Source organism: Acomys russatus, chromosome 29, assembly GCF_903995435.1.
Source record: "Acomys russatus chromosome 29, mAcoRus1.1, whole genome shotgun sequence".
Lineage (NCBI taxonomy): Eukaryota > Metazoa > Chordata > Mammalia > Rodentia > Muridae > Acomys > Acomys russatus.
Genome location: NC_067165.1, coordinates 1,532,363 through 1,559,330, shown reverse-complemented (window position 1 = coordinate 1,559,330; position 26,968 = coordinate 1,532,363). Strand labels below are relative to the sequence as shown.

At 42.9% G+C, this 26,968-nt stretch overlaps 1 protein-coding gene across 2 annotated transcripts; it reads right to left on the bottom strand.

Annotated features, from left to right (window-relative positions):
* Window positions 1-821: 821 nt before the first annotated feature.
* Window positions 822-19,316, bottom strand: Dynlt5 (dynein light chain Tctex-type family member 5). Of its 2 annotated transcripts, none has more exons than XM_051171975.1 (4): window positions 19,204-19,316; window positions 9,677-9,768; window positions 2,656-2,780; window positions 822-1,028 (listed from the first exon to the last, which is right to left on the bottom strand). In XM_051171975.1, exons 1-4 carry the CDS (start codon window positions 19,314-19,316, stop codon window positions 825-827), a joined length of 534 nt encoding a protein of 177 aa, XP_051027932.1. In that variant the 3' UTR covers window positions 822-824. The 2 variants fall into 2 exon arrangements, with proteins under 2 accessions (XP_051027932.1, XP_051027933.1); XM_051171976.1 differs by lacking the exon at window positions 19,204-19,316 and adding an exon at window positions 13,881-13,981.
* Window positions 19,317-26,968: the final 7,652 nt, after the last annotated feature.

Here is a 26,968-nt window from a genome sequence, read left to right as displayed (position 1 = left end):
TGGGTAAGAGTTAGGTCAGGAAAAGCTAGTCAAAGGCACACGGGCAGTGTGTATTTAAAGGTAGTGTCTCTTTCCAATGCACGGTCTAAGGTGCTACACGCACATTTACTATTAAGCATCATGTATATTTAATAGCGTAATGTCTACTTTAGTGTCCTTAAAAGCCTGTATTCACTTTATAGTTTCCATTATTGAAGAGCCAATGTTCAGTCTCCTTGTAATTTTGTAAAGTGCAGGCAACCCACAAAAGCATCTAGATTTAGCCAGTCGCCCCATGGGACCACGGTAATTATTATGAAATCATTAATTCTATCTCAGCACTTACAACCATCAGGCACATGTAACAGTAATTGAAGCTAATGAATGTTGCGCAATTTATTAAATGTAAAATGAAAACCAGTATTATTTTATATGCAGTGCTGAGGCATATTAGCACTCATCATTCTGTGCGCCATGTCAAATTATCCTATGCTATATGATATACATCCAGCATCTATATTTCTAGAACTTTATAAAAAAGTGGTCCAGGACATTCTAGCTCTGTAAATAAAAGAGAAATCAAAATAATTAGTATCCAAAGTCATATTTACCAGGCATCTATGTTTATGTGAATCACACTTGACTTCTGTTTTGAATGAACAGATTTTTTTTCCCTTGGGCCTCCCTCCCCTCCACCGGTCCTCACAAGTGTGATGGAAGCTTCCAGTTGTTTGAAATCTTCATCTTGTTTCCTTCTCACAGGTTTTGCCAGCAGAACGTTTGTGGGTAGAGACACAGCCTGTTTCATGGCTTTAGAATGCCAGCACTGTACTGCCCGTTTTCAGTCACTCAAAGTAAACGGCGTAGACATTTGCCAGCGCAAAGAGAGTGGAGTTTTTGAAAGTGTAGGATGAAACGGTGTCACTTTGAGGATTCCAAAGGCATCTGCTGCCAATATGTATGCTCTGGCCATCTCGCTGCCCAATGTACACCATCACGATGAGTTTATACCGGGGGATCATTAAGTCCTTGACCTGGGCTTTAATAACCTAGAGATGGCACAAAAATGGGGGGTGGGGGGAGGGAAGAGTTATTTAGTCACATTAAATCTCAAATTTCTTAAACACAGCATGTGACATGAAAGCAGAAGGGAGCATAATCTGGAAAGGTTGAAGGGGACCGAGAGGAGGAGGAAAGGGAGGATGGAGAGGGCGTATAATGACATACATGTGCTAAAAAAAAGAACATACTGGAGCCCACCACTTTGTAGGCTAACTTTAAAAAATATATGAATTTTTTAAAATGTAAAGAAAATAGCACGATGCATAGTAGGTGCTTTCAGTATGTCGCAGAAGGACAAGTGAACTTCCCTTCAAGTGCTGTCCTCATGGGACAGGGGTCAAGGAATGAAATGAGAACACACAGGGAGACAGACACACAGGACGTCTGTGGAACAGAAGTCCAGGGATTCTTACTACACATCTTTTGAAAGTCTGTACCGAAAGATGGCTTCCCTTTATAGGGTATTGTGACCAGAGTTGTTTTGTGTTTTCATATCTAATGTATGTAGCGTAATGTGGGAAACATTCTGAAATCTCCCACAACATTATAGACTCGAACATTTATCTAAGAGTTTGATATAAAAACTGAAGTGGAAGAAACTACCATAAAATGCACCACACTTGATAAAAAAAAAAAATAGAGCTATTTAAAGATCACAATATGTATAATTGATAGCACTCAAAAAAAAAAAAAAAAAAAAAAAAAAAAAAAAAAAAAAAAGAAAAAAAGTTGCTGTGGCAAGGAGAAAACAGTCCTTAAAACACTGTGTGTTTACCAAAAATAAGCTCAAAAGGTGAAACAGTTTTTGGTTGAAGTGATGGAACATGAAGTAAAACACTTGTACAAGTGTGAGGACTCAAGTTCAAATCCCCTAAACCCAAGTAAAAGTCAGTGGTAGTGGGCACGTATGATCCCAGCATACATACAGGGAGATGGGGGCAGAGGTGGGCTAATCCCAGCTAACTTGGATCATGCTGTGGTGAACAACAAAGAGACTCTTCCTCAAGGTGGAATGGAAGACTAACACCCCAGGTTGTCCTCTGACCTCTACATGTGTTCAGTGATATGTACACACCTGAATTCACATATACAATAATGCCCACATACCATACATACACATCATATAAATGTTTAGGATGATTTTTTTTAAAGTGGCACGGAACTGGAGAGATGGCTCAGCAGCTAAGAGCACTTTCTGCTTGTGCAGTCTCGTTCTCAGCACTCACATCAGGCAGTTCAGAACGGCTTGTAACTCCAGCTCCAGAAACTCTGAAGCCCTCTTCTGGCCTCCTCCGGCACTAGCACGCATGTGGCACACACACATAGACACACATACGTAAGTAAAAACATGAATCCTTTTTAGAAAAAGCAGACCAGTTTTATAGCAGCAATACATTTGTTATAAATCACGTGCATAATGATAGCTTTAGACAAAGGCTCTTATCATATACACCTAGGTACACTTAGGCTACGATCTAACGACTATCTGTACGGAATGTAAATGTGCCACCTAAGCAATCCAGAAAAATGAATTCTTTCGTTACAAAGCAGAAGGTGGGCTGTCTTTCAGCAAATACTATGGTTATGGCTAACACTGGGCAAATTGCACTGTACCTCAGAAATCGTCTTTGTCGTCTGTCTGCAGAACTCTGGGTCATACTCTGCTCCTTGTAGGTAGGTATTTAGTACGTTTTCCAAAATCCGATTGACAGTGGCCACGGGAAAATGCTTGGTGGGACCTGGAAATACACATAGAATTCTTTAGAAGTAAATCCACCTACCTTATAAGTTCATAAAAAAGATAGTAAAACACGAAGCTCTTTAGTCATCTGAGTGAACTCTAGCTGTGGAAAGTAGAAGTCTGAATTAATATTGGGCTTTTCTGGGGAGGATGGCGGTGGGTAATAAATGGACCAGGCTACCCAAGGAACGCAGTGAGTTCTGCTGAGGTGCTTGCCATAAGCTCTTCTTAATCAATTCCCAGTGTTGGTGGCTGCTTAATTCAAAGCCTTAACATCTTGCTAATTGGCTCCTCAGCCTTTCCTTCCACCCACACTACTCTGATTCATCACATCACAGCCAGAGAACTTGCTTGGAAAATCCAGAGCTTAAAATGGCGTTCTCTTATAGCTGGGGGCCCACCAGTCCTGCGGCCCCGCTCCAGCCACCAAAGCTCCCCAGGTCCAGGCTGCTCCAGTCTCATGGGCCCCATCTGTCATATAAAGATACTGATGTGTCTTTACCCTTGTCCACTCTTTCAAATGGAGCACCATACTCCATCCTGTCATTTAAGAAACATCCACTCCAAGTTTCAAATCTGGTTCAAAGGTCTTTTCCAGGTGCTCTTCCCTCTTGTATCTCAGCCCAGGCACAAATCACCTCTCACTTATTCCAGTCAGATGGGTCCCTCTTGCTATCCCATGTACTAATCCATTTGAAAACAGGTAAGGCATACCTGCAATCATCTCCAGTGAAACAGAAGCAAGAATAGAGCAGTGAGATGACTCAGAAGGGAATGGTGCTACTGACAAGATTGATGCTTTAAGTTTAATCCCTGAGACCCAAATAGTGAAAGGAGAGAACCAACTTCCAAACGTCCTCTGGCCTCCACTTGAGTACTGTGGCCATGCTTGCACGCTTGTGTGCACATTGCACACACAGGAATAAATGTCATGATGATGATAAATAATAATAATAATAACAACAACAACAAACAACAACAACAACAACAACAACAATAATAATAATAAAAAAGAAATGGGAAGCAAGACAGGGTTTTATCCTCAGAGATTCTAACTCAATGCTTAGGGGTAATTTCTGGTTTTGGTAAATTTAAACATTTTATAAATAAAAACCACCATACAAATGATAGTTACTTTCTGCTAGCCATATTTTTTTGTGTCAGGGACTGCAATAAGCTTGTATTTACCTCATAACATCTTTAAGTAGATCTTTGAGGGGACTCTCACTGTTTTATCTGCTCCACAGAAGGGAAAATAGTGATGTGTAAGCCCGGAATCACAGAGCGAAAGAGCTGGGAATAGATGTCCAGGCTTACCTAGCCTTAAATTTTAAATTCTCAACCACATTTTCATCCATATTCAGACCAAAGCTTCAGATAAGTGGGCTCCACTCTGGCATCCCCAGAATTAGCTCTGTGACCCTGGTATCTGTCCATGCCACTACTTGGCACTCACAAGTGTCAAGGCTGTCTAGGGGCTGGGTAATTGGTGAACTAATAGAGTTACTATCAAGAGTACTATCCATGGGCATGAACTCTGGTGCCCCCTATTTGACCATTTCCCCTTGGTGGGGAGACCTGGTCACACTGAGAGGAAGAGTAAGCAGACCACCAGGAAGAGACCTGATAGGCTGTGATCTTATAGTGGGGGAGGAGGTCTCCTGCCACAGACCTAAAGGAGGGGAGTAGGGTGAAAGACAGAGGGAGGGGAGAATGGGAATATACAAGTGAGGGGATAACAATTGAGATGTAATCTGAATAAATTACTTAAATAAAAATAAAGAAAGAGAAAATAACAGAAAAAAAATGCTATTCAATTCTCTTTTAGTAGTCACCATTATCTATCAGTGTTTATTCATAATGTCTGTGCCGGGTAAGGAAACAAGGCATGCTAGTGTTAGGAAAATTCCTAGAGGATGTAATGAGAGGCCCCTTCTGGGAGGCCTGAGAGAGAGAGGGAAAGCCTATGAGCATGAGCGATAGGGCCTATCATCTCTTCCACCAGAGGAAGCTTGCCACCCTGAGTAATGCAGGGAGGGAGCTCCAACTAGATCCCAGCAGGGCTGCATGGAGGTGGCTCCCTGAAGAGCGGGATGTCCCTTGGCTGAGAGATGAAGCCATGGCAGAGTACCAGGGAGGGAAATCCCCAGGCCTCACACCACCTTTATTCCTGCTCAAGTTTCATTGGCTTTACCCAAACGCAAGAGGTTACAGCCTATAGTTGCAATCCAGTGAGGTCAGCCTCTCCTGAGGCTCACTAAGAGAATTTTTATTTTGATGATATAAGAATTGTTCAGTTCTATTTAGAACAGGGGAGGAAGGCAGACATGGTGGTGCATGCCTGTAAGCTCAGCGCTGGGGAGGTGGAGACAAGGAGATGGGGATTTCATGGCCAGTCTTGGAGATAGCGAGTATGAGACCAGCCTGGGCTGGGAAAGACTGTCTGAAAAGAAAAAAAGGGAAACCAAGTGAGGACCAAGCTAAGGAACCGAGATACAAATGACATTAACATCTGTCCAGCAGAAATCTCAACCCGTGGACAGGATGTTCCTGTTCCCAGAGCCAGAGATCGGGTAACAGAGACAAATTCCCCTACAGCAAGCCTGGGTACCCTCAGGTCTCCGTGCCACTTTCCGGTGGATTTTGTATAAGACACTCACTGTACTCCTACCTTTTCCTGAGGAGCTGTGGGTGCTGGCTTTGGGGGGGAGGGAAGTCTGTTTTTTTTAAAGGATTGTGCATAGTGCTTCACTGGATGGTTCCAAACACAGGAGTATATGGACAGCATATATTAGAGTCAATGGGTTGTTGGGGTTTGAGGTGGGGGTGGATCTGGGAGGAGGTTAAAGGAAGGAGTTGAGGGTAAAAATACAATGATTGATGAAATTCTCAAAGAACTAATAAAAAGTATTTTTAATAAGATTTCCAGCCAGGTGTGATGGCACTTGCCTGTAGTCCTAGCAGCTTGGGAGGCTGGGACAGCATTGGTGCTTGAGAGTTGGAGCTAGTCTTCTGGGTGTCAGGCTATCCTGAGTGTGGCCATGATAAGGCTGAGATCCTGCCTCCTTAAATAAAGGTGATGAGACTGAGATCCTGCCTCCTTAAAAAAAAAAAAAAAAAAAAAAGGTAGGCCAGTGACGGCACACCTGTGATCCCAGCACTCGGGAGGCAGAGGCAGCCGAACCTCTGTGAGTTTGAGGCCAGCCTGCTCTACCATTCGAGTCCAGGACAGCCAAGGCTACACAGAGAAACCCTGCCCCATAAAAAAACAAAAACCAACAAAACAAAACAAAACACAAAATACAAAATAACAACAAAAGAGACGGAAGCCGAGGCAAGGCAAGATTCTGAAGCTGCTTTCAGTGACAACTAACGCAGTAAGCGAAACTTGTCCTCTTTCTTTTGAGACTATTTTCTCCCCTAGGGAAGAAAATGACTTGGATTTCAACAGATCTGGAAAAGGAGAACAAAACTTGAAAAACAAACAAACACACCAGACGTACGGGAGAACAAACAGCGAAAGCAGTTGACTAAACTCTCAGTGCCACAGCCTTTCTAAGCGGGATAACAAGCATCACTCTAAGTCAGCCCTGGCGTCCCACACTAGGGAGGTGCAGGCTCGACCGCCAGCACTTCAAGGCCTTCCGAGGCAATGTGGTGAGTTTGAGGCCATCAGGAGCCGTCTGAGACCAAAACAAAACCAAGATGAAATATAGTTTAAATGGTTCGTACCAAGTCATAAAGCACTCTATATATTCGTTGTGGTTGTCTCCTGAAGGAAGGGGAAGGAGAGGATTTGCCTGGCTGAGAATAGAAGCAGGAGACACGAGGACCCTGCCCAGGAAGGACCCTGAGAGATTAGCAGGTTCCCCAGAGAAAACTTGATACCAGAGACAAGGCTGGAGAACCGCACAGAAACTGAGCCCCCAAACTTGTTCTCTCCTCCCGCTCTCTTCCTCCCACCCTCCTTCTCCTTCCTCCCCACCACCATCAGTTATTTTCCATCGTGCTGGCTTCAAGGTTAGCCACTATGATGGGGACTCAACTGGGTCTGGGCTCACCTAGTAGGCACAGCTCTAGGCATACCTTTGAAGGTGTTTCCAAAAAAGTTTAACCAAGCAAAGAAGAAGCCTGGGTGTGAATGGATGACATCATCCCATTGGTCCAGGCTGAATACAAAGGGGGAGAGCACCTTTACCAGTCTCTCTTTCTAACTGACCTGGCCATGCTTTCCTCATGATGATGGACTGTACCCTCAAACCAAGGGCCCAAGCAAACCTTTCGTTGCCTTATATTGTTTCCATCCAGTATTGTGTGAGAGTAGAAGGAAAGAAACTAATGGAAACTCTTCACAGATGCAACGTTCATAGTCACCATCTTACAAACAAAACAAAAACAAAGCTGCCGAATTTTAACCTGAGCTCCAGAAGGAAGTGCACTGTAAAAAACTCATTCCATAATCCACAGGTGTCACACCGAATAAAACAAGAGTCCCTTGTGCTTAGTGATCTCAGGGAAGGCCCTAGCCTGTCCCTTTCAGCATCAGTTACAGCGTACATATAGCACCCCACCAATTCTCCCAGCATCCCTCCTACCTGCAGACTGCCGTGCTATTTACACACAAAGAAGTCATGACTCTAGGATGCTTTGCTTAAATAGCACCTTCCTGGGTGCTGTGGAAACCAGCATTCACGCTCTGATACATCAGATGCCACAGGCTGTCATTTTCTTCTCTGTGGTTAGTGAGCAAAGGTTAAGAGGCGCTTTAGTTTAAGAAGCACAGCTTCCCTTTTCTACTCTTTTCTTTCCTCATGAACTATATACATGGATCACTTTATCTGTGGTGGCCGTAGTCGCTTAGATAAAAGGATACACACACCAAGGCGATGCAAACGTGACTACAGTGGTGGTGAGCCGCCTCTCCACCCTCGATGATAAAAGACTCTTGGGCTAGGCTAAGTCCACTTTTCAAAGCACTCAATCGACTCTACTAATAACTATCTGTATTCCCAATTCTACTTGTTCTTGGGACTATTTTGCCTGTGGAAGGTACTATGGGCCTTTAGTAAAGATTTTCTTATATTAGCTTGATGTAGTGCTGGCCAGAAGAGTGGGAAGTGAGTGACAGTTGGTCAATCACCTTTCCCCAAAGGTCAGCACTTCTGAAACTTAGACAATTACTTTATTGCTTGAAGACATTGTTGAGGGGGAACTATTAAACACAGGGGTTTGTATTTAAACTGCTTTATCTTGATGCAATCTGATCCCAGGTCTTTCTTCCGCATGCTTGACTCAAAGTCCCAGGCTGCCAATGTTTAAGAACCTTTGGATGAAGCCAGGCATAGTGGCCCACGCCTTTAATCCCAGTACATGGAGGATCACTGTGAGTTTTAGGCCAGCCTGGTCTACAAAGTGAGTTTAGAATAGTCAAGGCTACACAGAGAAACCCTGTCTCAAAAAAACCAAAAAAAAAAAAAAAAAAAAAAAAAAAAAAGAACCTTTGGATGATAAGACAGACAGACAGTGGTGGCCCACACCTTTAATCCCAGTACTTGGGAGGCAGAGGCAGGCAGATATCTTAGTTTGAGGCCAGACTGGTCTATATAGAGGGTTCCAGGACAGCCAGGGCTACATAGAGAAACCCTTTTCTCAACAAACAAACAAAAACAATTTTGTTTGCAAATTGGAGAAAACTTGACCCAAAGTCACGTTGTTGACTGAAAGGGCTAAAGGCAATAGCCAGACTTAGGTACACCCATGAAATCAAATTGGATAGTAGGAACATTTACTGTCCACCACAAACAGTGTGAAATGCTAGCACACTAATCTGGAGCCTGTAGTATCGGAGCGAGGGTGTCAGTCAACCACCACAATAACATTCACACCATATGAACACGTCTAAAGTTTCAGTGTGTTTGTCCCCCGTTTATCTAAGTAATTACAGCCTGTCAGCATGTGATGAGAGTGTAGCCCATGAGAAAGATGGAGAGGAAAGGACGCTGTGCTTCTTACTCAGATAGTAGTGAGATTGCTGCGGAAAACTGCCTATAAGGTCTAGCAGGGCGGGGTGATGGTTTATAATTTCCCAGGGTTTAACAGGCCACAGGTGGAATTACACTGGCCCACAGAGTCCTTCTTTGCCCCTTGGTAAGTCTCTATGGGATTTATGTAGGGCAGCAATTAAATATGAATTCAGATAATCAGAGGCAGGGACACACTTAAAGAAAACAAGTCGGTCTGTAAGGCAGAGGAGTGGGAAAAGGTATTTGTAGTGGACTCCACCTGGGAGTGCAAGGGCAGGTGTGAAACCTTTGTTCTCAAAGACCCAAAACCTCAATGGCAGTAGATAAACATCTCTGCTGACAGGGGACCACAGTCTACTGCCTCTGCACTGAGGTGTTTTGTTTTGCTTTTTTCCTATACCGTCAACTGTCTTGGTTGGTTTTGAAGGATAAACATCAATGCACATGTCATACACAGACGCACATAGACACACACACACACAGACACACACACAGACACACACACAGACACACACACACACACACACACACACACACACACACACACACACACACACACACACACACACACACCATCCAGAAATACCCAGTGAACCTGAATTCAACTATATATTATACACATTTGTGGCATCCAGAGAGTCATTTGAGATTTAGAAAAACCTGGCTTTTTTTTGTTTTGTTTTGTTTTTTTAAGGAAACAAGTGTTGCTTTAGTTTTGCAAAGCCAGACCGTTAACTCTGTAACTCGCCACCAACTTTCTCAAATTCAATCCCCTTATCTATGACTGAAGACAATGCCAGGCTCCAGTTAAGCCAGCTCTGGTCGCTGAAGTAGAGGTGTAGCCTATGGATGAATGACACAAGCAGCACACCTAACTGGTAGGTGTTCTCCATCCGAACTGTCAGGCGAGAGGCTTCATCACGCTGGCTGGGCTCATCCGTGTGGGACACAGAACTGACAGAACTAAAAGAAAGGAGGAAACACGAGTGATAAGTCACAATGTCAACAGAAGGCAACATTTCTGCCTAAGAAACCCAACCACGCTGCATAAGCTTGGGAGTGTGTGACGTGTCTGGGTGACCAGTATGTTTACACGTATGCAAAATGTACAGTAAGAAAGTTTCCAACAAGGCCTATAAGTAGCCCAGTGACATATGTAAAGTCTGATACACTTTAGAGACAGGAATATTGAGATGTGGAGAAGTTTCTGGGATGGAGTCTGTGGGTCGTGGCAGAAGTCCAGGGCAGGTGCTCCTGGGCTGGTCCAAGTCTGTGGGATAGTGGAGTGTTTCAAAAGCCACTGCTAATGCAGTCCCCTAACAAAGACACAAAAGCTTACCTCACGGTAAAGAAAGCCCACAAATGCGACTTGGGGGAGTGTAAAGAAGCTTAAAGTGTTGGGAAACAAATCCATACAGACAAAGGGTATTATAAAAAGATCATTGTGATAAATCCCACCAAATCTCTTCAGAATAAAAGAAAAGAAAAGAAAAGAAATGGGAAACTCATCTTTCTGTATGGCGAGAGAAACCACAAGTAACCCAAACGAAAAAAAGTCAATCAGTGTCCGTCCATCATCTTTTCAGAGTTACAAAGGATTGGTCTCCAAGGCAATATGATCTGATCCAGGTGCTGAACAAGAAACCCAAGCAAGGAGCAGCCCCTGATGGGCTCTGACACCGTGTAATTCAACCTAGCTCAGAGAAAAAACAGAGGGACTAATGAGCCTATAACGGTCTACCCCAAATTCCCTCCACCTGTGAAGACGGTGGTTAAGACAGATGCCATTTCAAAGGCAGCAATCTCTTCTCTCTCTCTCTCTCTCTCTCTCTCTCTCTCTCTCTCTCTCTCTCTCTCTCCTCTCTTCTCTCTCTCCTCTCCTCTCTCTCTCCTCTTCCCCCCCCTCTTTCTCCCCTCTCTGTCTGTGTGTGTGTATTTGTATCTATGGTATGAAAATGTGTTCAGAATGACCATTTTTTCCAAGTAAAGGCTATCTTTTTGCTTTAATTGAATAAGAGAGACTTGTTTGGATTTTTTTTTTTTTGTTTGCTTGTTTGTTTTTTGAGATAGGGTCTCACTAAGCAGCCCTGCCTGGCCTGTAGACTAGGCTGGCCTTGAACTTGCAGAGATCCACCAGCCTCTGCACATCCTGAGGGTCAGTTAGGATTAAAAGCATGCGACCACCATGCCCAGCTTTACTTGTTTTTAATCATCTGGGATTTTTTTTCCTGTCGGTGACAAGTTTAAAATACTTAGTTTGCAGATGTTTGAAATGAGTGGAATCTGCAAATTGACATTTCAAGAAAATCACATTTAGTCTACTTTAGTACACTACAGTTTCTGGGGCAGATTAAGGCTCACTCACAAAGTCCAAGGAAGTGATGACATTCTAGCTGTCTTTGTCATGATGATTCCACCTTCTTCCTTCTAACACCTGCTTTTCTCAATTTCCTGCTGTTGTTTGAAGTAGCAACAGCTCTTCAAACCACTGTGGCTACAGGTGTTGTGGGCAGGACCGAACATGACAGACAGCTTCTGCCTCTGAAACCCAACCGTGCTGCATAAGCTCAGCATTCTGTGACGTGCCTATGTGCCCAGGGTTATGCATGTTACTTTCAATTTGGGGATAAAACTCCTATCGGATAGTTTATCTTATCTTTTCAGCATCCTTTGATGCTGTAAACAGGTCATCACTTTGTGTATTTTAGAGAGGAGAAATGAGGCCAAGGACTTACTGTCACACATGTAAGAAGGGCAGGCTTTGATTTCAAATGTTCCACTTATCTCCCAGTAGAAAAATCTAATGTGTAATGACTATGACAATAATGGCTGCAATTTAAACATACACACGCGCACGCGCAGCATGCAGGAAGCGTTAACTGAAGACTTTCCTGTCTTTTCCTGGTATCACGCCCAAAAATTCACAGAAAGCAGAGCTGGTACATAATAAGTATTAGCTGGCTTTAAAATACAAAAGGAACGACTACCCTCATTGTTTTGCTTAGGGTTATTAAAGACTAGTAGTTAGTGCACTTTGTGATATTTTTGCTATGAAGATGGTGTCTACTGGCAGCTTTCAAAAGCCAGGGGTTGAAGTCTGATGTACAGATTGGAAAATTCACAGACTGGTCTATTTTTTTAATTCTCAAAGATGGTTTCTTTTTGTTCTGAATATGTATGTGTGAGTGTTTGTGTAAGTGTGCATGTGTATATGTATATGTTCATGTGTGAGTATGTGTGTGTAATGTATAAGTGAATGTGTATGTGTGTGTAAGTGTGCTTTGTGTGTGTGCATGTTTATGCAGATGCATATAGAACTCTGAGGCTGACGTCAGGTATCTCCCTTGAATCTCTCCATCTTACAAATTGAGGCCGGGTCCCTCGATGAAGGCTGAGCTCCTGATTCTTCTCGTTTGGTTAGCCAGCTTGTTCTGGGGTCCCCTGTTTGCCCTTCCTGTCAGTCCCCTGGCATTACACGGTAGTTCTCACATCCATCTGGCTTTTATGGGTTCTGGCAACCAAAACTACAGTCCTTACACTTGCGTGGCAAGGGCGTTACCCTCTGAGCTTCTCACAGTGTCTTTTCTTTGCACAGTAATCATGTAAATATGGTATGTTATTTATAAAACATGCAAAACACATGGGAAAGTGGAGAGTAAAATTGCATCAGATTGTTAATGTGAAAAAAGGTTTTAAGATAAATGATTATGTATATATGATTCTATTTTGTTTTTGTTTGAAACAGTGCCCTAGAAATTTTTCAGTCAGTAACAAAAATGCAGCCATATTAAAAATATTAGCTTAATATGCAAACATTTTGCATTTTACTTAACCATTTCTTCTCTAGGTCATTTACCTTGCTCAAATATTGCACTATTATTAGGGAACTTTTGATTAACATGTGGCATTTTCTTTTCAGTGTTGTGTCTCTCTTCTTTCTTGGTAACAGAGCCCTACACTGTGGGAACAGTTCTATCTAAATAAAAGGCAAAGCCTCACTTCCTTCTTGTGCTGCTGGAGTTCTGTGGCTTATGAACCAGTGTGACACAACCAGAACTCTTTGGGTAGAAATTTGAGAAAGATTTCTCAAAACAAAACAACACACTAAAACTCCAAATCAACAAATGTGAGTTATCCAATAGGAGGTTGTCATCATCTTCCTTGGTTACCAGACTGTGTGTGATGTTAGGATCCCAATGGCTTCATGACCTCATAGACTGTAAATACAGACAACAGCTTCGGTCTGGACTGCCCCACTGGGCTGCTCTTATGTACGAAAAAAGCATCTTTCTGTTTTGTTTAGGGCAACGTTTTGTATTTATTTTAAATGGTATTACCAGAAACGTTAGGTGTTATTGATTCAGACACTTGTTGAAATGGAGTCCACTGGAGTCCACACAGAAGTAAGTTCTGTGAAAGGGAACTTGCTGTCTGTTCTCTTGGGAAAGATGAGGCCCTGAGAAGATCTTAGCTGTTTTATTAGAAGCCTGGCTACCTTGACCACACAGAGGAAAATGTCTGGGTAATCTATTGCTTTCTTCATTTTCAAGGCTGGCTATGTCTCCAGTGGACTAAAATGTCATGAAACATTTTTAGAGAAACTTTATTATTTTTTTTATTTTAAAATGTGTGTCTCTGTGTGTGTATGTCTATGTGTGTCTGTGTGTTGTGTGTGCTCATGCGTGTGTGTATGTGTGTCTGAGTGTGTATCTGTGTGAGTGTGTGTGCATGCATGCACTCAGGTGGCCATGGAGGACAGAGGCATTGGATATCACTGAAGTTAAAGGTGGTTGTGAGCTGACATGGTTGCTAGGAACTGAACTTGGCTCTTCTGGCAGACCAGTTCATGATCTTAACCACTAAGCCATTTCTCCAGCCTGAATTTTATGTTTGTCTCTTTTCTACTAGGAAGCTTGGAGTGATTTGAATGAGCGTGACTGCCATAGTCTTCGGCATTTGAACACTTGGTCCCAGTTGGTGGCAGTGTTTGGGGGGAGGTCTAGGAGGTACAGCCTTGGTAGGGAAAGTATCTCACTGATGATGGGCTTTGAGAGGCTCAGGCCACACATACTCACACTTGGTTCTCTCTGCTTCGTGCTTGTGGCTCATGGTGTGGCCTCTCAGCACTCTGCTCCGGCTGCCCTGCCTGCGGCTTGCTGCCACGCCTCTGTGCCATGATGGATACTTATCTCTCTAGAACCACAAACTCAAATAAGCCCTTCCTTCTATGTGATGCATGGATCAAGGTGCTTTCTCACAGCAACAGAAAAGGAACTGACTCAAAGGTAGGGGTAGGGCCTCCCTGAAGCTAACTTAGCCCTTCACTCATCATCAAGAACCAAGGTCGATGGTTTGTTAGCAAGCGATGAATTGGAAATGGAGAGAGAAAAGAATACAGAAAAAATTGAAATAATATTTTCGGCACTTGAGGGAAGACTTTTTAAGATATTAATAATGCTTGCAGTATGAACAAGAAACATGCGAGCAGAATGTGGGCTCGTCATATTTTCATTTTCTTTGTTATTCTAATTTTTGTGGATGGATGTTTTGTCTGCATGTATGCCTGAGAGCCACATGCATTCTTGGCGTCCACAGGAGCCAAAGGTAGGTGTCAGATCACTTGGGACTGCAGTTACAGACTGCTGTGAACCATGCTATGGATGCTGGGAATCAACCTCTGGTCCTTTAAAAGAGCATCCAGTGCCTCTTAACCACTGAATCATCCCTCCAACCCCTTGATAAGTTTTTAGAAGTCTAAGAGTTCCTATATTTTAAACGCAAGGAACTACCAGTCCAGAACACTAGACTACACAGAAGTGGATATATCCTGTGTTGATAAACAGCCCCACTAAACCATTTGAATTGCTAATGACAAGCAAGTGAGATGCTCATTAAATGCATTTAAACCCTCAACCGCAGGCATAAATACAGTAAACATATCGGCTACATGTCCCAGCACTACAAATGGATGAGGTCCAGTTCTGTGCTCCCACCTGCCAATGATAATCCTTCCTGACACATTGTCTCTTTGCCAAGAGAATGCCACAGTCAATTTTTCTTAATAACTAACTAAACGAGACAGTGTCTTGCTGTGGAGTACTGACTGGCTAGTTAAGAGAAGGCTGGCCTCCAACTCACTGGGATCCTCCCATCTTTGTTTCTCCAGTAGTGGTATCAGGCATCTACTGAAAATCTGATTTAAAAACTGGTACAAGCAGTCGGCAAATTCATTTTTAAAGTAGGGAAAAGAGAAATTTGTATACCTTTCTTTCTTTCTTTTTGAGTTTTCAAGACAGGGGTTCTCTTGTAGTCCTGGCTGTCCTGGAACTGGCTTTGTAGACCAGGCGGGCCTTTAACAGAGATCTGCCTACCTCTGTTTCCCAGGTGCTGGGACTAAAGGCCTGTGCCACCACCGTGCAGTGAATGCATTCCTTTTACACAAAGGTATCTTTTTTTTTTTGAATAAAAATGTGTAAATTTCATGTAACAATCCAGGCAGTGCTTGGAAGTGCATGCACTGCTTTTGAGGACAGAATCATAATCGGGTTTCTTGAAGGAAGTTACTGCTGAGAACGGTAACTGGGGTTTGTAACTGGTGGGCACCCATGGCCCTAAGTGTGCCTTCAGTAAAGGCAGAAGCTTGTCTTTAAAGTCAAGTGCTGCCCTCCAGTGGATAAACTTTGCAGTGCACATAGAAAAGAAGGCTATAGGCGCGCTCTCTCTCTCTCTCTCTCTCTCTCTCTCTCTCTCTCTCTCTCTCTCTCCATATATATATATATATATATATATATATATATATATATATATATATATATATATATATATATATATATATATATATATATATATATATATATGCAAGTATTTATTGCCTACAATGCATGAGTCAAGAATGATGATAATACAAAAGTAAATTAGATTTTTATGTGCTAGAGCATGATGTAAGAGCAACGTAAAATACACGTAGAAGCTTGCTTAACTAGGGACTAAAAATATCTACAATTTCCCCCCAGCTTATATTTAAGATAAAAAGCATGCCAGTTTTTCCCTAGAAGTAAATGATACTTCTTGTTCGGAAAAATAAATTTTGCAGAAATTATGCAGTCTTATGACATTTTATCCCACTTGGCCCATCTTTCTAGAAAGACAAAGGTTATAGTGGAAACATAAGCTAAAACTTTCATGAATTAAAGAAAACAGCAGAAGGTCTAGGCTGGTGGGATGTATTTTTCAAGAACAGGAGTGGTTTTCGAAGGACAATGAAGACACCTACCTCCTGTGAAAAGTCTAGCCCTGGCCTCAGGAGAGGAAATCTAGAATGCTAATGGATGGAACAGAATAACCCCGAGGTTAGGGCCAGCTGTTGAAACTGTGGGCTGGTACTCATCTGAAAGGCAGGGAGGTGAAGGTCAAGGCCAGATGGTGGATGCTCCTGCAGGCCCCTGAGGAGGCCTAGTTTCAAAGCCACACTGCAGCCATGAGCGGTGATGCTGGGGGTGTCTGTCTGACCACCTCACCTCACGTGCCTATGAAGTCATCAATGAGAGGTGTGGCCAGCCACAACAGATTTGCAGTGCAAAGGAGACACTAACCTCCTCCTTGTTTTTCTTTCCTGTCCCTTTTGTCTCTGGAATAGATGCAAATGGACTTTTTCAGTAAGGAAGCTAACCTCAAGCTTTCTTTGTACTAAACACTTGGATGAACACTTTCCCTGTGCTGTAAATTCATCTTACAAGTCACTCTGGATTTGATCTACACACAGGCTGTGAGAGCAAAAGGACTCACTTGTTCAAGAACTCACAGGAAGCGATGGCTGCTTTCAGCAAAGGACAGTTCCATCCTCAGGCCTTAGTCTATGTCTTTGAGATGTCACACTGGGGGATACAAAAGGCAATTAAGCTCTCTGCCTCTACGGAACTTAATATTTTAAGACTTATTATTACCGTCCTTATGATGTGTGCAGTGGATTGCTGAGTCTACTCTTATTCTCACTGGCCTCGGCAGCAGTTGGTGTGCACACTCCCAGCATTTTGCCGTCAGGACAGGTGCAAAAGGGCACCATGTCCTAAGTTATACGTCTCTTGTTTCCAGTGTGATGGGCATCTCTTCCATCCTCTGCTTCCCCTTCAGCTTTTCCTTCTGGATGCTGTTGACTCTATTTAAAATTGACTTCCGTTTTTCATTGTTATCACGCAACTCTCTCTACCTATTCTAGCAGTCTACTAAATGTAGACTTTTTTGCAATACCGCATTTTGTTGACGTTCTATACGTATCAAGAAAAGTTTTAGGTTTCCTCTGTGGTTTAGGTTTTCACGGTAGAGTGTACCTGTAATCCAAAGGTTTGAGAGGCTGACATGGAGGATTAAGGGTTCAAGGACAGCACCGGAGTGGTGGGGGTGGGGTGGGGGGTGTAGTGTATGTGTATGTGTGTAGTGTGTGTGTGTACTGTGTGTGGTATGTGTGTAGTGTATGTGTGTGTGTAGTGTGTGTGAGTGTGTGTGTGTGTTCCTTACTCCTAGAACAGTTCTCCTGCTCTTTCTTTTATGTGCTTTATATTTTTCCATTCTCAGCCATCCATCTGGAATACACCACACCTGTGTAAACTATATACGGTGCCAGATCAGCTTTATATCCCAAAACAATTTGTCAGACACAAGGGCTGAAACCCCTCGGAAGTCCAAGGCCATGGTAGAGCGGACGTCTTTACTCAGAGCTGAGAAGGCAGATGTGAGGATTACTGTAAACTCAAGGCCAGCCTGGTCCATGTAGTGAGTTACAGGCTAGCCTGCCTTAATAAAAAGAACCCATCATTTCCCCATTTATACAACTAATTTGGGGTAAAATAGACTGTCCTCTGTTTAATCCATAGTTTCCCTGAGTAGCACGGAAAGGCTGTTGTGTTTCACTTGAAAAGTGATGTTTTAGCTCCTCTGAGTCTCTTTGCAGGGCTAGGCTGAACCTCAGCCTGTTGCAGATGGCTCTATGACATATGCTCTCCTTTTGGTCCTCTGTCTTCTAGACCTTTCCCCTCAGGGATCAAAAGCCTGATCTCATTTCTGATGTAAGGGATCATGGCTTGGGAGTCTACAATAAACTCACCCATGTAAAATTACTTGTCCACTGTCTTCCCAAGTGGGAACCTACAGAGTCCTTGAGGGCAGTGCTTTCCAATTTGGTCACTCACGGAAGTACCTAGCTGACGACACAGGAATTCCCAAGTGGCTCTTGGTTTGCTGGAACAATAAAGCTCTTTGTGCTGGACTCATCTGGTAGTTTTCTATGCCCAATATGTGGCATAGTAACTGATATTCACAATATCTTGAACAGAGACTCACTATATCTTGAGTAAATAACTAAAAAATGTCAGCACAGTGACCTGCTATGCTTGATGCCTTCAATATACTCTGGTGGAGAATGACATCATGAGAACTTTGATTTGAGGCAAAAGAAAGACTGTTGAGTCTCCAACCTTCACCCAAACCCACAGTGGAACTATCTGCTTCCAGGCTAACATGCCTGGATAGCATGCCACGCTAACTGGAAAAAGAAACTCAAACCAATGGCTTGTTTCCATTTTAAGGACAGGAGATGAGAGCTTCTGTTCAAATGCTGCCCAATGCCTGCCTGAGGGTGAGTTTCCAGCAAGGAAAATGTCACTGTAAATACCTGCCTGGTTCTTAAACCCATCCATCTATTGTGTAAGTTGATTGACTGATATGTTGGGTTATTTGTTTTGTCTCTTTACCAGTACAGGTCAGAATGGAATGCCATGGACATATTAAAGATGAATTCATTTCTTTAGGAGTGCAAGTAGCATGGCACCATGTAGTAAGGGCCAGAAAAGTATTTATGACCCTTTGGCTCACTAACTATACTGCCAAGGACCAAGTAGAGAAGTATATAGTGAAAAAAGAAGAAGGAAGGAAAGAAAGAAGGAATGAAGGAAGGAACAAAGGAAGGAGGAGAAAAAAAATCAAAATGAAAATGTCCACTAGTTTGAGAATGGTTAATTGATCCTGATTACAAATTCATAAAGTAGTATACAGTCATTTAAGAGAATATAGACAAAGATTGAAAATTTAGCACAAAATTCGTATATTTGTATATTGGTTGCAAAATATCTGAAGTACAGTTTTATAATATTGAGAAGAATTTAAGGGACTCGTAAGAGCGGCTGGTCTACAGTACAGATGTTTGGTTATTTATTTATTTTGCATACTGAGAGGGTGGTTTTCAAAGCATTAAATATACTTCTAGTATCAATTAAGCTGCATTGCTCATTTTTACATAAGGCCACAAAGACCAACAGAGCATTGTGTTTACCAGCCGTAGAGAAATGTTTTGGCCCTTGGTAAACATTACTCCTGGTTGGAGGCACTAGACATCCAAGTACTCACTTTTTGAAGCGCCAATAACCTTCCTTCTGTGGGAACTCAAGATTAATTGGGGAACATACACTCCCCCTTTTCTTCAGTGCAGGAAAAAGTTTATCTTTAGCCAAAGCTGACATGATCACACACTCTAGGAAAAAATAATGTTGAGAGAGAGAGAGAGAGAATATGAAAATCTTTTTTGTAGCTAAACTGCACCTCTGGTGCAGGACCCAGCTACTTGTGTGACCCTTTTCCATGGGGACTGAGGTTTTCTGAGACCAGTGATATGTACTATTAGTAGTTATTTTGTTGTGCCAACTCAACTGGAAATAGGATTTTTAAAAAAAAAAATGCAAGTGAACTTAATTGACACAAGCAGGCATTAATTTGTAGCCAAAATGCTTAACTGATGGAGTGGGAGAAAGTCATGGAGGAAAGATGGGCATCTGCAGAAAGATGCCGTCCCGCACTGCAAGTCAATTCTTTTTATTGTCGCTCTGAGTCTGATGTTGATGCAAGCTTCCTAGTTAGTATTTTCTGTCGTCGACAATGTGGTGCGAAGGTTTGTACTTGGAAAAAAGTAGACAGTTTGGAGAGGTGGCAGTGGGCGGCCCCAGTTCTACAGAGAGCAGATAACTGCTTTCCATTTGTGTTGGCTACCAGTCTTGTCAAACCTGGACCCACCCTTCAGTGTAAAACTTCTGTTAAAACAACAACAACAAAAAACCCCAAAACAAAACAGAACAAAACACACACACACACACACACACACACACACACACACACACACACACACATCGAACAGAGCTATAAGTCAATCATGGATTTAAAGCGGTCTCAAAAAGAAACCAGAGGGGAGTTAGCCAGGAAGACTGGCCACTGCATTTTGGTAGCGGAGTCTCTTGATAGTAAGACTCTTCTATTTTCCCCATCAGAAAGCTAAAGCCCCAGGGCTAGCTAAGTGTGTACACACAAGACCCTGGCCTTGTTGTCTTGTGCTTTTGATCCTTTTTTGGGGGTCTTTTCTAGAAATGATAGGAAGAAATTCCCCGCAAAAAGATCAGGTTTACTGTAACTTGGGAGAGAAAAATGGTCACTTCAAGCCATGAATATTCCACCCATCTCATAAATATTCATGAACTTTAAATTCCACTAGGAACAGCCCACTGTGCCGCCCCCACCCCTTCCGCAACCTGAGCCAGTCTCCCTTTGGAGTATTTGTTTAGTCTCACTCAATAGACATCTGTTTAAAGCGTGACTCGACTGATGTTTCCCTTGCAGAAGTGCCAAGAACTGCGCTCCGAGAGTAAAGGTGCCTCCTACGCTTGTCAATTCCTGATAATTAGTTGGTCCCAACTCTGCTTGCCGCAAGCCCTCCCTAGAGAGGCCCCAGATGGAATTCAGAGGTCCATAGAGGGGCGGTGTACAAGGGCGACCACCATTGGCCAAATGAGCTGCGCATCACGCTTTGAAAGGCAAACTTTGGACCGCTTTTGCTGGTTTCATTGAGCTGGGTGCAGAGACCGTTATTTTCACACCCAGGCTGCGCCCTCCCCAGCCTCCGTTCCTGGACCCTCTGTCCCCGAGCTCCTGCGCTGACCTGCTCTGCGTAGGGTGGCAGCCGGGACCACCAGGACCTGCGATCCTCCTCAGTGGAGTTATAGAAGACCGGCTGCTGCCGCCAGCCTCGCTTTGTCAAGTAGTCGCCTCGGACATCTAGGCCGTCTCCAGGGTGACCTCCTCAAACACTGGCCGGAGCGCCCCTCCCCAGCGGCCCCAGACACATTAGGCATCCCATCTTCATTGTCTCCCGGAACCTTCCCAGCCCCGTTGCCTTGTGGGGTTGTCCTGTATTTGACTGTGAAGATGCGCCCTCGGATCCCTTAATTAGTTTCTCCCCCTGCGGAAGTCTGGGGCGCCAGCAGGAAACATGCAAGTTTTCCAGGACATCCAAGACATGAAGACGTAGAAGCTGCCCATCCTGCCCTCCCCTCGCTGCTGACAGACGCTGTGCAGCTGTTCAGTTTTATTCTGTCACCCCAATAACTCTGCCGCGGAATGACCGCTCTATCTTTACAGAAGTAGCGAACCAGAACTTTGATGTTAAATGACGCAGCTGAGCGCACAGAAGCAAAGGAGCTTAAACCGCTGTTACAGAAGCAGGCTGCGCTCCTTCATGTCCTCCGCGGACTCTCCCCAGACTACTGAGGCTTAAGCAGCTTCGGGGTGCAGAGTGTTTGGGGTTGAGGGCACACATTTTATCTTCCTTGCCACAGTGGGGACAACAACTAAAAGAAGAGACCAGACACCGCCACAGCACATAGCCTATAGCAGGGTCCTTGACAAATGCTCTCCTGGTCTGCAGGCTCCAGGGCTGTAATTAGCATCCGGATTCCAGCAGAGAGTGCAAAGAGGCCACAAGGCCTGTTTACACAGAACAAGAGCAGGAAAGAATTGCTCATTGACAACCACCAACTAGAGAGAACTGTTCAGTGACCAATAGCTGCTACCTTACTTAATCTGCTTAAAGACCCCAAGTTTAGAGACCCCGTGATTCCGTTTATTTTGTTTTTATGTGGGTATTGAGAATTATGATGTGACCTGCTCAGGTCTCTAGTCAGATCACAGAACTGAATTCCTCCCGCTTTTGCCAGACAGTGGGCCCACCGTCCTTTACCTAATTATGGAACTACGTTTTCCAGAAAGGTAGGTAAAAATTTAAGATTCAGGAAATAAAAGGTTCACAGCTCAGTTTATTTTCATTTTTTTTTCATTTATTTTCCAGGAAAAAAAAAATCACATTTCAATAACAACTTACATTAAACTGCATTTTCAAATGGGAACCCTATTTGCAATAATGCATCATGAAGAGTAATTGCATATTCGAGATCTTGTGAGATGCCCGACTCGAAGAATTATAAAGGAAAGAACGTTTATAAAAATCACCAGTTACAGAAAGTGATTGCCACACCTTTACTAACTCGTAAGGCAAGTGACGTGAAGACAGTCTCATGATTACTGTCGCCAATCCTTTCAGCCACGGCCCTGGCGCCCTTGCCCCATAGGGAGCTCACAGTGGTCCCCCAAGAGCAAGCCTCTGCTGCTCTGCTGCCTGGAGCATGCCGGAAGCAGTAGTGCTGAACTGCAGATGAGGCCGGAAGTCAGGGAACACAGTTGAAATGAGTGGGTAGGAAGAAAGATGGAGGAGGCATTGGCTCTTCAACTCAATTTAAAATATGCCTCAAGGATTTGAACACACACAGTCTGCTCTGTAAATATTTTAGGCCCAAGATGTTCTGTGCGACGATGTATTCTGTACAGGGTTGTAAAGAGAGTCAGTGTGCTTTTGCTACATGGATCACAGATAATTTGAAATAAAGGCCACTACCAAGTCCAAGTACACACCAAGAAACATTGTCTTCACGGACCGGATGGATTGCACTGTAGTGAGAGACGCTGCACAATTTCTACACAATGCCTTTCCTAGCTTCTTGCTAAAGAACAGTAAGGCACCAATAGCCTACACTGCCACTTGGTGGGAATGGCGGCTTAAACTGACTGTTCTGTTCAGAAAGGTTTTGCCCTATACAAGTGGAAAAATTAATAAGAAGCCATTTCACTTGGAACATAATAGTGTTCAAACAGCATGAAGTCAGCCCTGGAAATCCCTGCCTGGCTTGCAACATAGCTCTGTTTGGTAGGTAGGACTGGAGTGTCACCATCACAGCTCCAAAAGAAGTATTTTTAACAGCCATTTCCCAGTTCCTATTGTCTGAGATAAGGGATGGGGTGGGTGGGTGGGGGAAGGATGCAGCGGGGAGGAAGGGAGAAGGAGAGGCACCAATCTCTTCCATGCATATTCATTATAAAAAAGCAGTAATTAAACGCCAACCCTTGGAATCAATGCAGCTTTAAGAGATGTCAGCTTTAAGAGAGCAACTCCTAAGAAAAATACCAGGCTCTGGATCTTCTGAGACCGTCATTTGTTATGATATTATTTTAAATAGCTTCAGGTGGTGATGAATAAATAATGCTCAACTTTCATTTTGCCAGAAAATGTCAATAATGGAATTTGAATGAGTCAGATGGAATTAATATATGCATGATCTACTCAGTCGATGACGCAGAAAACTTATGGATAGCTGTGCCTATCAGCTAATAATTCACAGACCCTGAATGGATTGAATTACATTCAGAAAATGTAAACGTCACTTCTGTCTGCTACAAACAATTTTAAATAAAGGAATATTTCATATTTGATTTTATGTGAAAATGATTTTCAAAAAGAAAATAAAAACAAAACAAAACCCAATAATAGTCACTGCTGTTTCCTCTGACTCTATGCATTGCACTTGATCTTAACTAAAATGTTTTCACAGAATTCCAAAATTTATGTAAAAATGCTATCAGCATCACTCTAATAACATGATTTGGTTTTTTGAAGTTGTTTAGTCCTATATCACTGAAAATTCTTCACTAGTGTTAATTACTCTAAGAATTTGGAACCTCTTCAACAAATAGGGGCTTGAAGTGTTGACCATAGGTTCAGATCTTAAGAAAACGAAAACAATTTCCATGCTGGGTTAAGAGTTCTCTAGAAAATAAGATGAAAACTTACCGAAGGATATGTATACTGAACACAGAGAATAATTTTTCCCCCAATGGCCAAAATTCCCTTAAAGCTACAAGCTTCTTAAGTAAGCCCTCTTTTCCCAGTTTAGCAACACTCTTAAGTTTCATGAAGACCGTGTCTGTCACTGCCCCTATCTGAAGACTGCCGACTGGGGCACAGAGCCATGCGTGTCAGAACACCATCAGTGCTTGCTTGTGCTAACCCAGCTAACATGATTTGAAAAGTATTGATGGATGCAGTTTAAATACCCTGTACTTCTTATCCTCTAAAACAGCATTAAGGGACACTTTAATCTGCATCGGTTTTGCACTGAAACTTGTTTTTTCCCCTTTATGAAGCTACAGGTGTGTTTAGGACAGGCAATACACTCCAGGAATAAAGGGAAGAAAGCAGAATAAATCTGGAGAATACATTATTATGCCCACCACACATGTCCACAAGCTGTCTTTTATTATTTATTTATTGGCAGCACTACCCATTTAGGATAGAAGGCAGATGCTAAACATGGGACCAATCAGAACTGCTATCCCTAGTCATCTCAACTGATCCTAAAACTTGACATTCCTTCCGGAAGGAACTTTATTTCAATTGGATACTCACACTACAACCCTGGCTTGCTGAAGGTAACACAGCCCAGAGCAGTGGTACGTGAGAAAGGGCACTGCGTTTGCTTGCTTCTTTTTAATATTCGGAGATGTAATCAGTGGACTCATTTCTCCTCCTCACCCTATGGATTAACATGGGAGAAGGCATACTTAACTTATAAGTGAGAGAATGGCTTTCTACGAACAGAAAGCTGAGGGAGCAAGGAAAGTCCAACAAAGCTCGAGAGAAAAATGTGGATAGTGAACAGGGTAGAGAGGTTCATCATAAGAGTCTCCTAATCACTGTCACTTGACTTTATTTACTTATTTATACCAGCAATTTGACTCACTGGTTAATGAGACCATCATGGGGGGCATCAGGGGAACCTCACATTTTCTTATGTTAAGTTTCTAAGCTATAACCTGAGCTCACTTTGACAGCACTAAAAATCTTGCGCTCAGTTTTTAGAAGTCGCTGAACAGAAAGTCACATGACAAAATAAATACATTTACACTGGGATTTTGCAAAATGCATCCTCTTTGAGGAAGAGAAATGAGGAAGAGCTCTAACACACACACACACACACACACACACACACACACACAGCCTCTGCCTCTCTCTCTGATCTCTCTAGTGGATATTTGCACATTTTACTGTCACTCAGCCTTTATTGACAAGCTGTAATTGCCTTGAGAAAAGGCAAAACAAAGCAAAACTTGGAAAAATTCTTTTTGGCGTGAGGCTAATCTATGTTTATAAAGCCAAGAGTTTACAAAAACAAGATCAGTTTCCAAGCTAGCCATCTAAGTATTCCTTATAAGGAAGGAGCTATATTAATTAGACTGAGTTGGTATAAAACACTAGAAAAAGGACATTCACCTTAGAAATTAATGCTTCAGTCCACTGCGATGTGAGCAGCAAAGGACCCTAGAGAATCCACCAGTGCCAGGACGCTCAGCGTTTGGGTGCTTAGCAGCACGCATACTACCAAGTTCCACCTCTAGAGATTTATAAAGACTTGCTGGTACCCACTGCAGTTTGCCTAGGTTCTGAGAATATAACGGGGACTCAGTGTAAATCATTGCTCTGCTACTGTCTGGAAACAAGGGGCCCCACATTTCATTCTTTTAAAAGGCCTCACTTCTTTTAGAATCTTTAAGCCTTTCAACGTGAACTTTTCACAGTGCCTTTTGTCTCGACCTTCAACTCGATTGTTTTCCCAAGATGAACCAAACGAAACAGTAAGGCACTCAGTCTATTCTCAGAATAACTAGGGTCATTACCAGCTGGGGTGTCACTTTGGAGGGAATTAGTTGGTTTAAGCCTCAATACCATCATTGGGAAAACAAAGACTGAAAAGCATTTTGGTCACTTTGGAGCTTTTTAAGTGGTATCTACAGTGACTGGCAGCTGGGGAGCATTCGCCACACAGCTATTTGTGTTGCGTGCCAGTGAATCCCGGTGACTACATACCTTCTTCTGGCCTTGAAAGGTGGTTTATCTGGGTTAAGTAGGGCTGTAAGTCTTCAGGGCTCAAAGACGTCCCTTCATTGCTTGGCAACACTCTGCTTGACAGGATTCTAGGCACAATTTTACTAGAAAAAAAGTCCCATTAAGGAAAACTTGAGAACTACGTATGGCTGCACTCTCACCCTAAAGGCGAGAAGAGAGTAGGGACTCATTCATCCAAGTTTGCACAGCAGGCATTAGTGGCAGAGCAAAGGTAGATCAGCTTCCTGCAGAAGACGAATTAACGGTGGAAATGTGTGTAACTATGGCTCTGATACTCTGCAGACAGAGATCGAGAAGAAATATGCAAGACAGTAAAAAAGCACAAACATTTGCCCTTTGACTTTCCAGCCACCCAAAACCATTTGCAGTGGACAGTCTTCCTTTAGAGGTAAACTGCACCCCAAATATCATGCAGGAATTGCCATTTTAGCCGTGAGTGTATCTCATAGAATTTTAAATTAATAATTGCAAGTTCCAATTATGATAAAATTCAGACTAATTTAAACAAGAATTTATTTTTGAAATTTCATAAAAATGTGGGATTTATTTGAAGAGGAAAACATACTCTCCATGTAGCCAAAATAAAATATTTATACTTTCTATCAGCTTTAAAAATTGGAGTGCTTAAGAATCAGCTTGCCGGGCGTGGTGGCACACACCTTTAATCCCAGCACTCGGGAGGCAGAGGCTGGCAGATCGCTGTGAGTTCGAGGCCAGCCTGGTCTACAGAGCGAGTCCTGGACAGCCAAGACTACACAGAGAAACTCTGTCTCGAAAAACAAGAAACAAAACACAACGAAGAATCAGCTCTCTGGCTAACCAGAACTTCGTCTTAATGTCCTGCAAACTGTCGGGCTATGAGCTAACCCATTCTGCTTGGACGAAAAGGAACCTGACCCGATAGACATTGATAACTGAAACCTTGCCTGCCTTGTCTAGGACCACGTCTCAGAACATGAGTTCTTCCTCCACAAGAGATGAAAGCCTACAGGATTAAAACCAAACAACACATCTCCATCCCTGACATGAGCACATGTTGTTACTTGATCTATTTTCTGA

Bases quoted from the DNA above. Each gene is read 5' to 3' on its own strand.
- Dynlt5 (XM_051171975.1), bottom strand. From the start codon at position 19,316: ATGTCAGCTTTGGCTAAAGATAAACTTTTTCCTGCACTGAAGAAAAGG. The intron at 9,769-19,203 runs GTGAGTACTTGG...CCTTTCTTTTAG, and splicing joins GGTTATTGGCGCTTCAAAAA to TTCTGTCAGTTCTGTGTCCC. The intron at 1,029-2,655 runs GTACAGTGCAAT...TGCCATCTCTAG, and splicing joins CGACAAAGACGATTTCTGAG to GTTATTAAAGCCCAGGTCAA.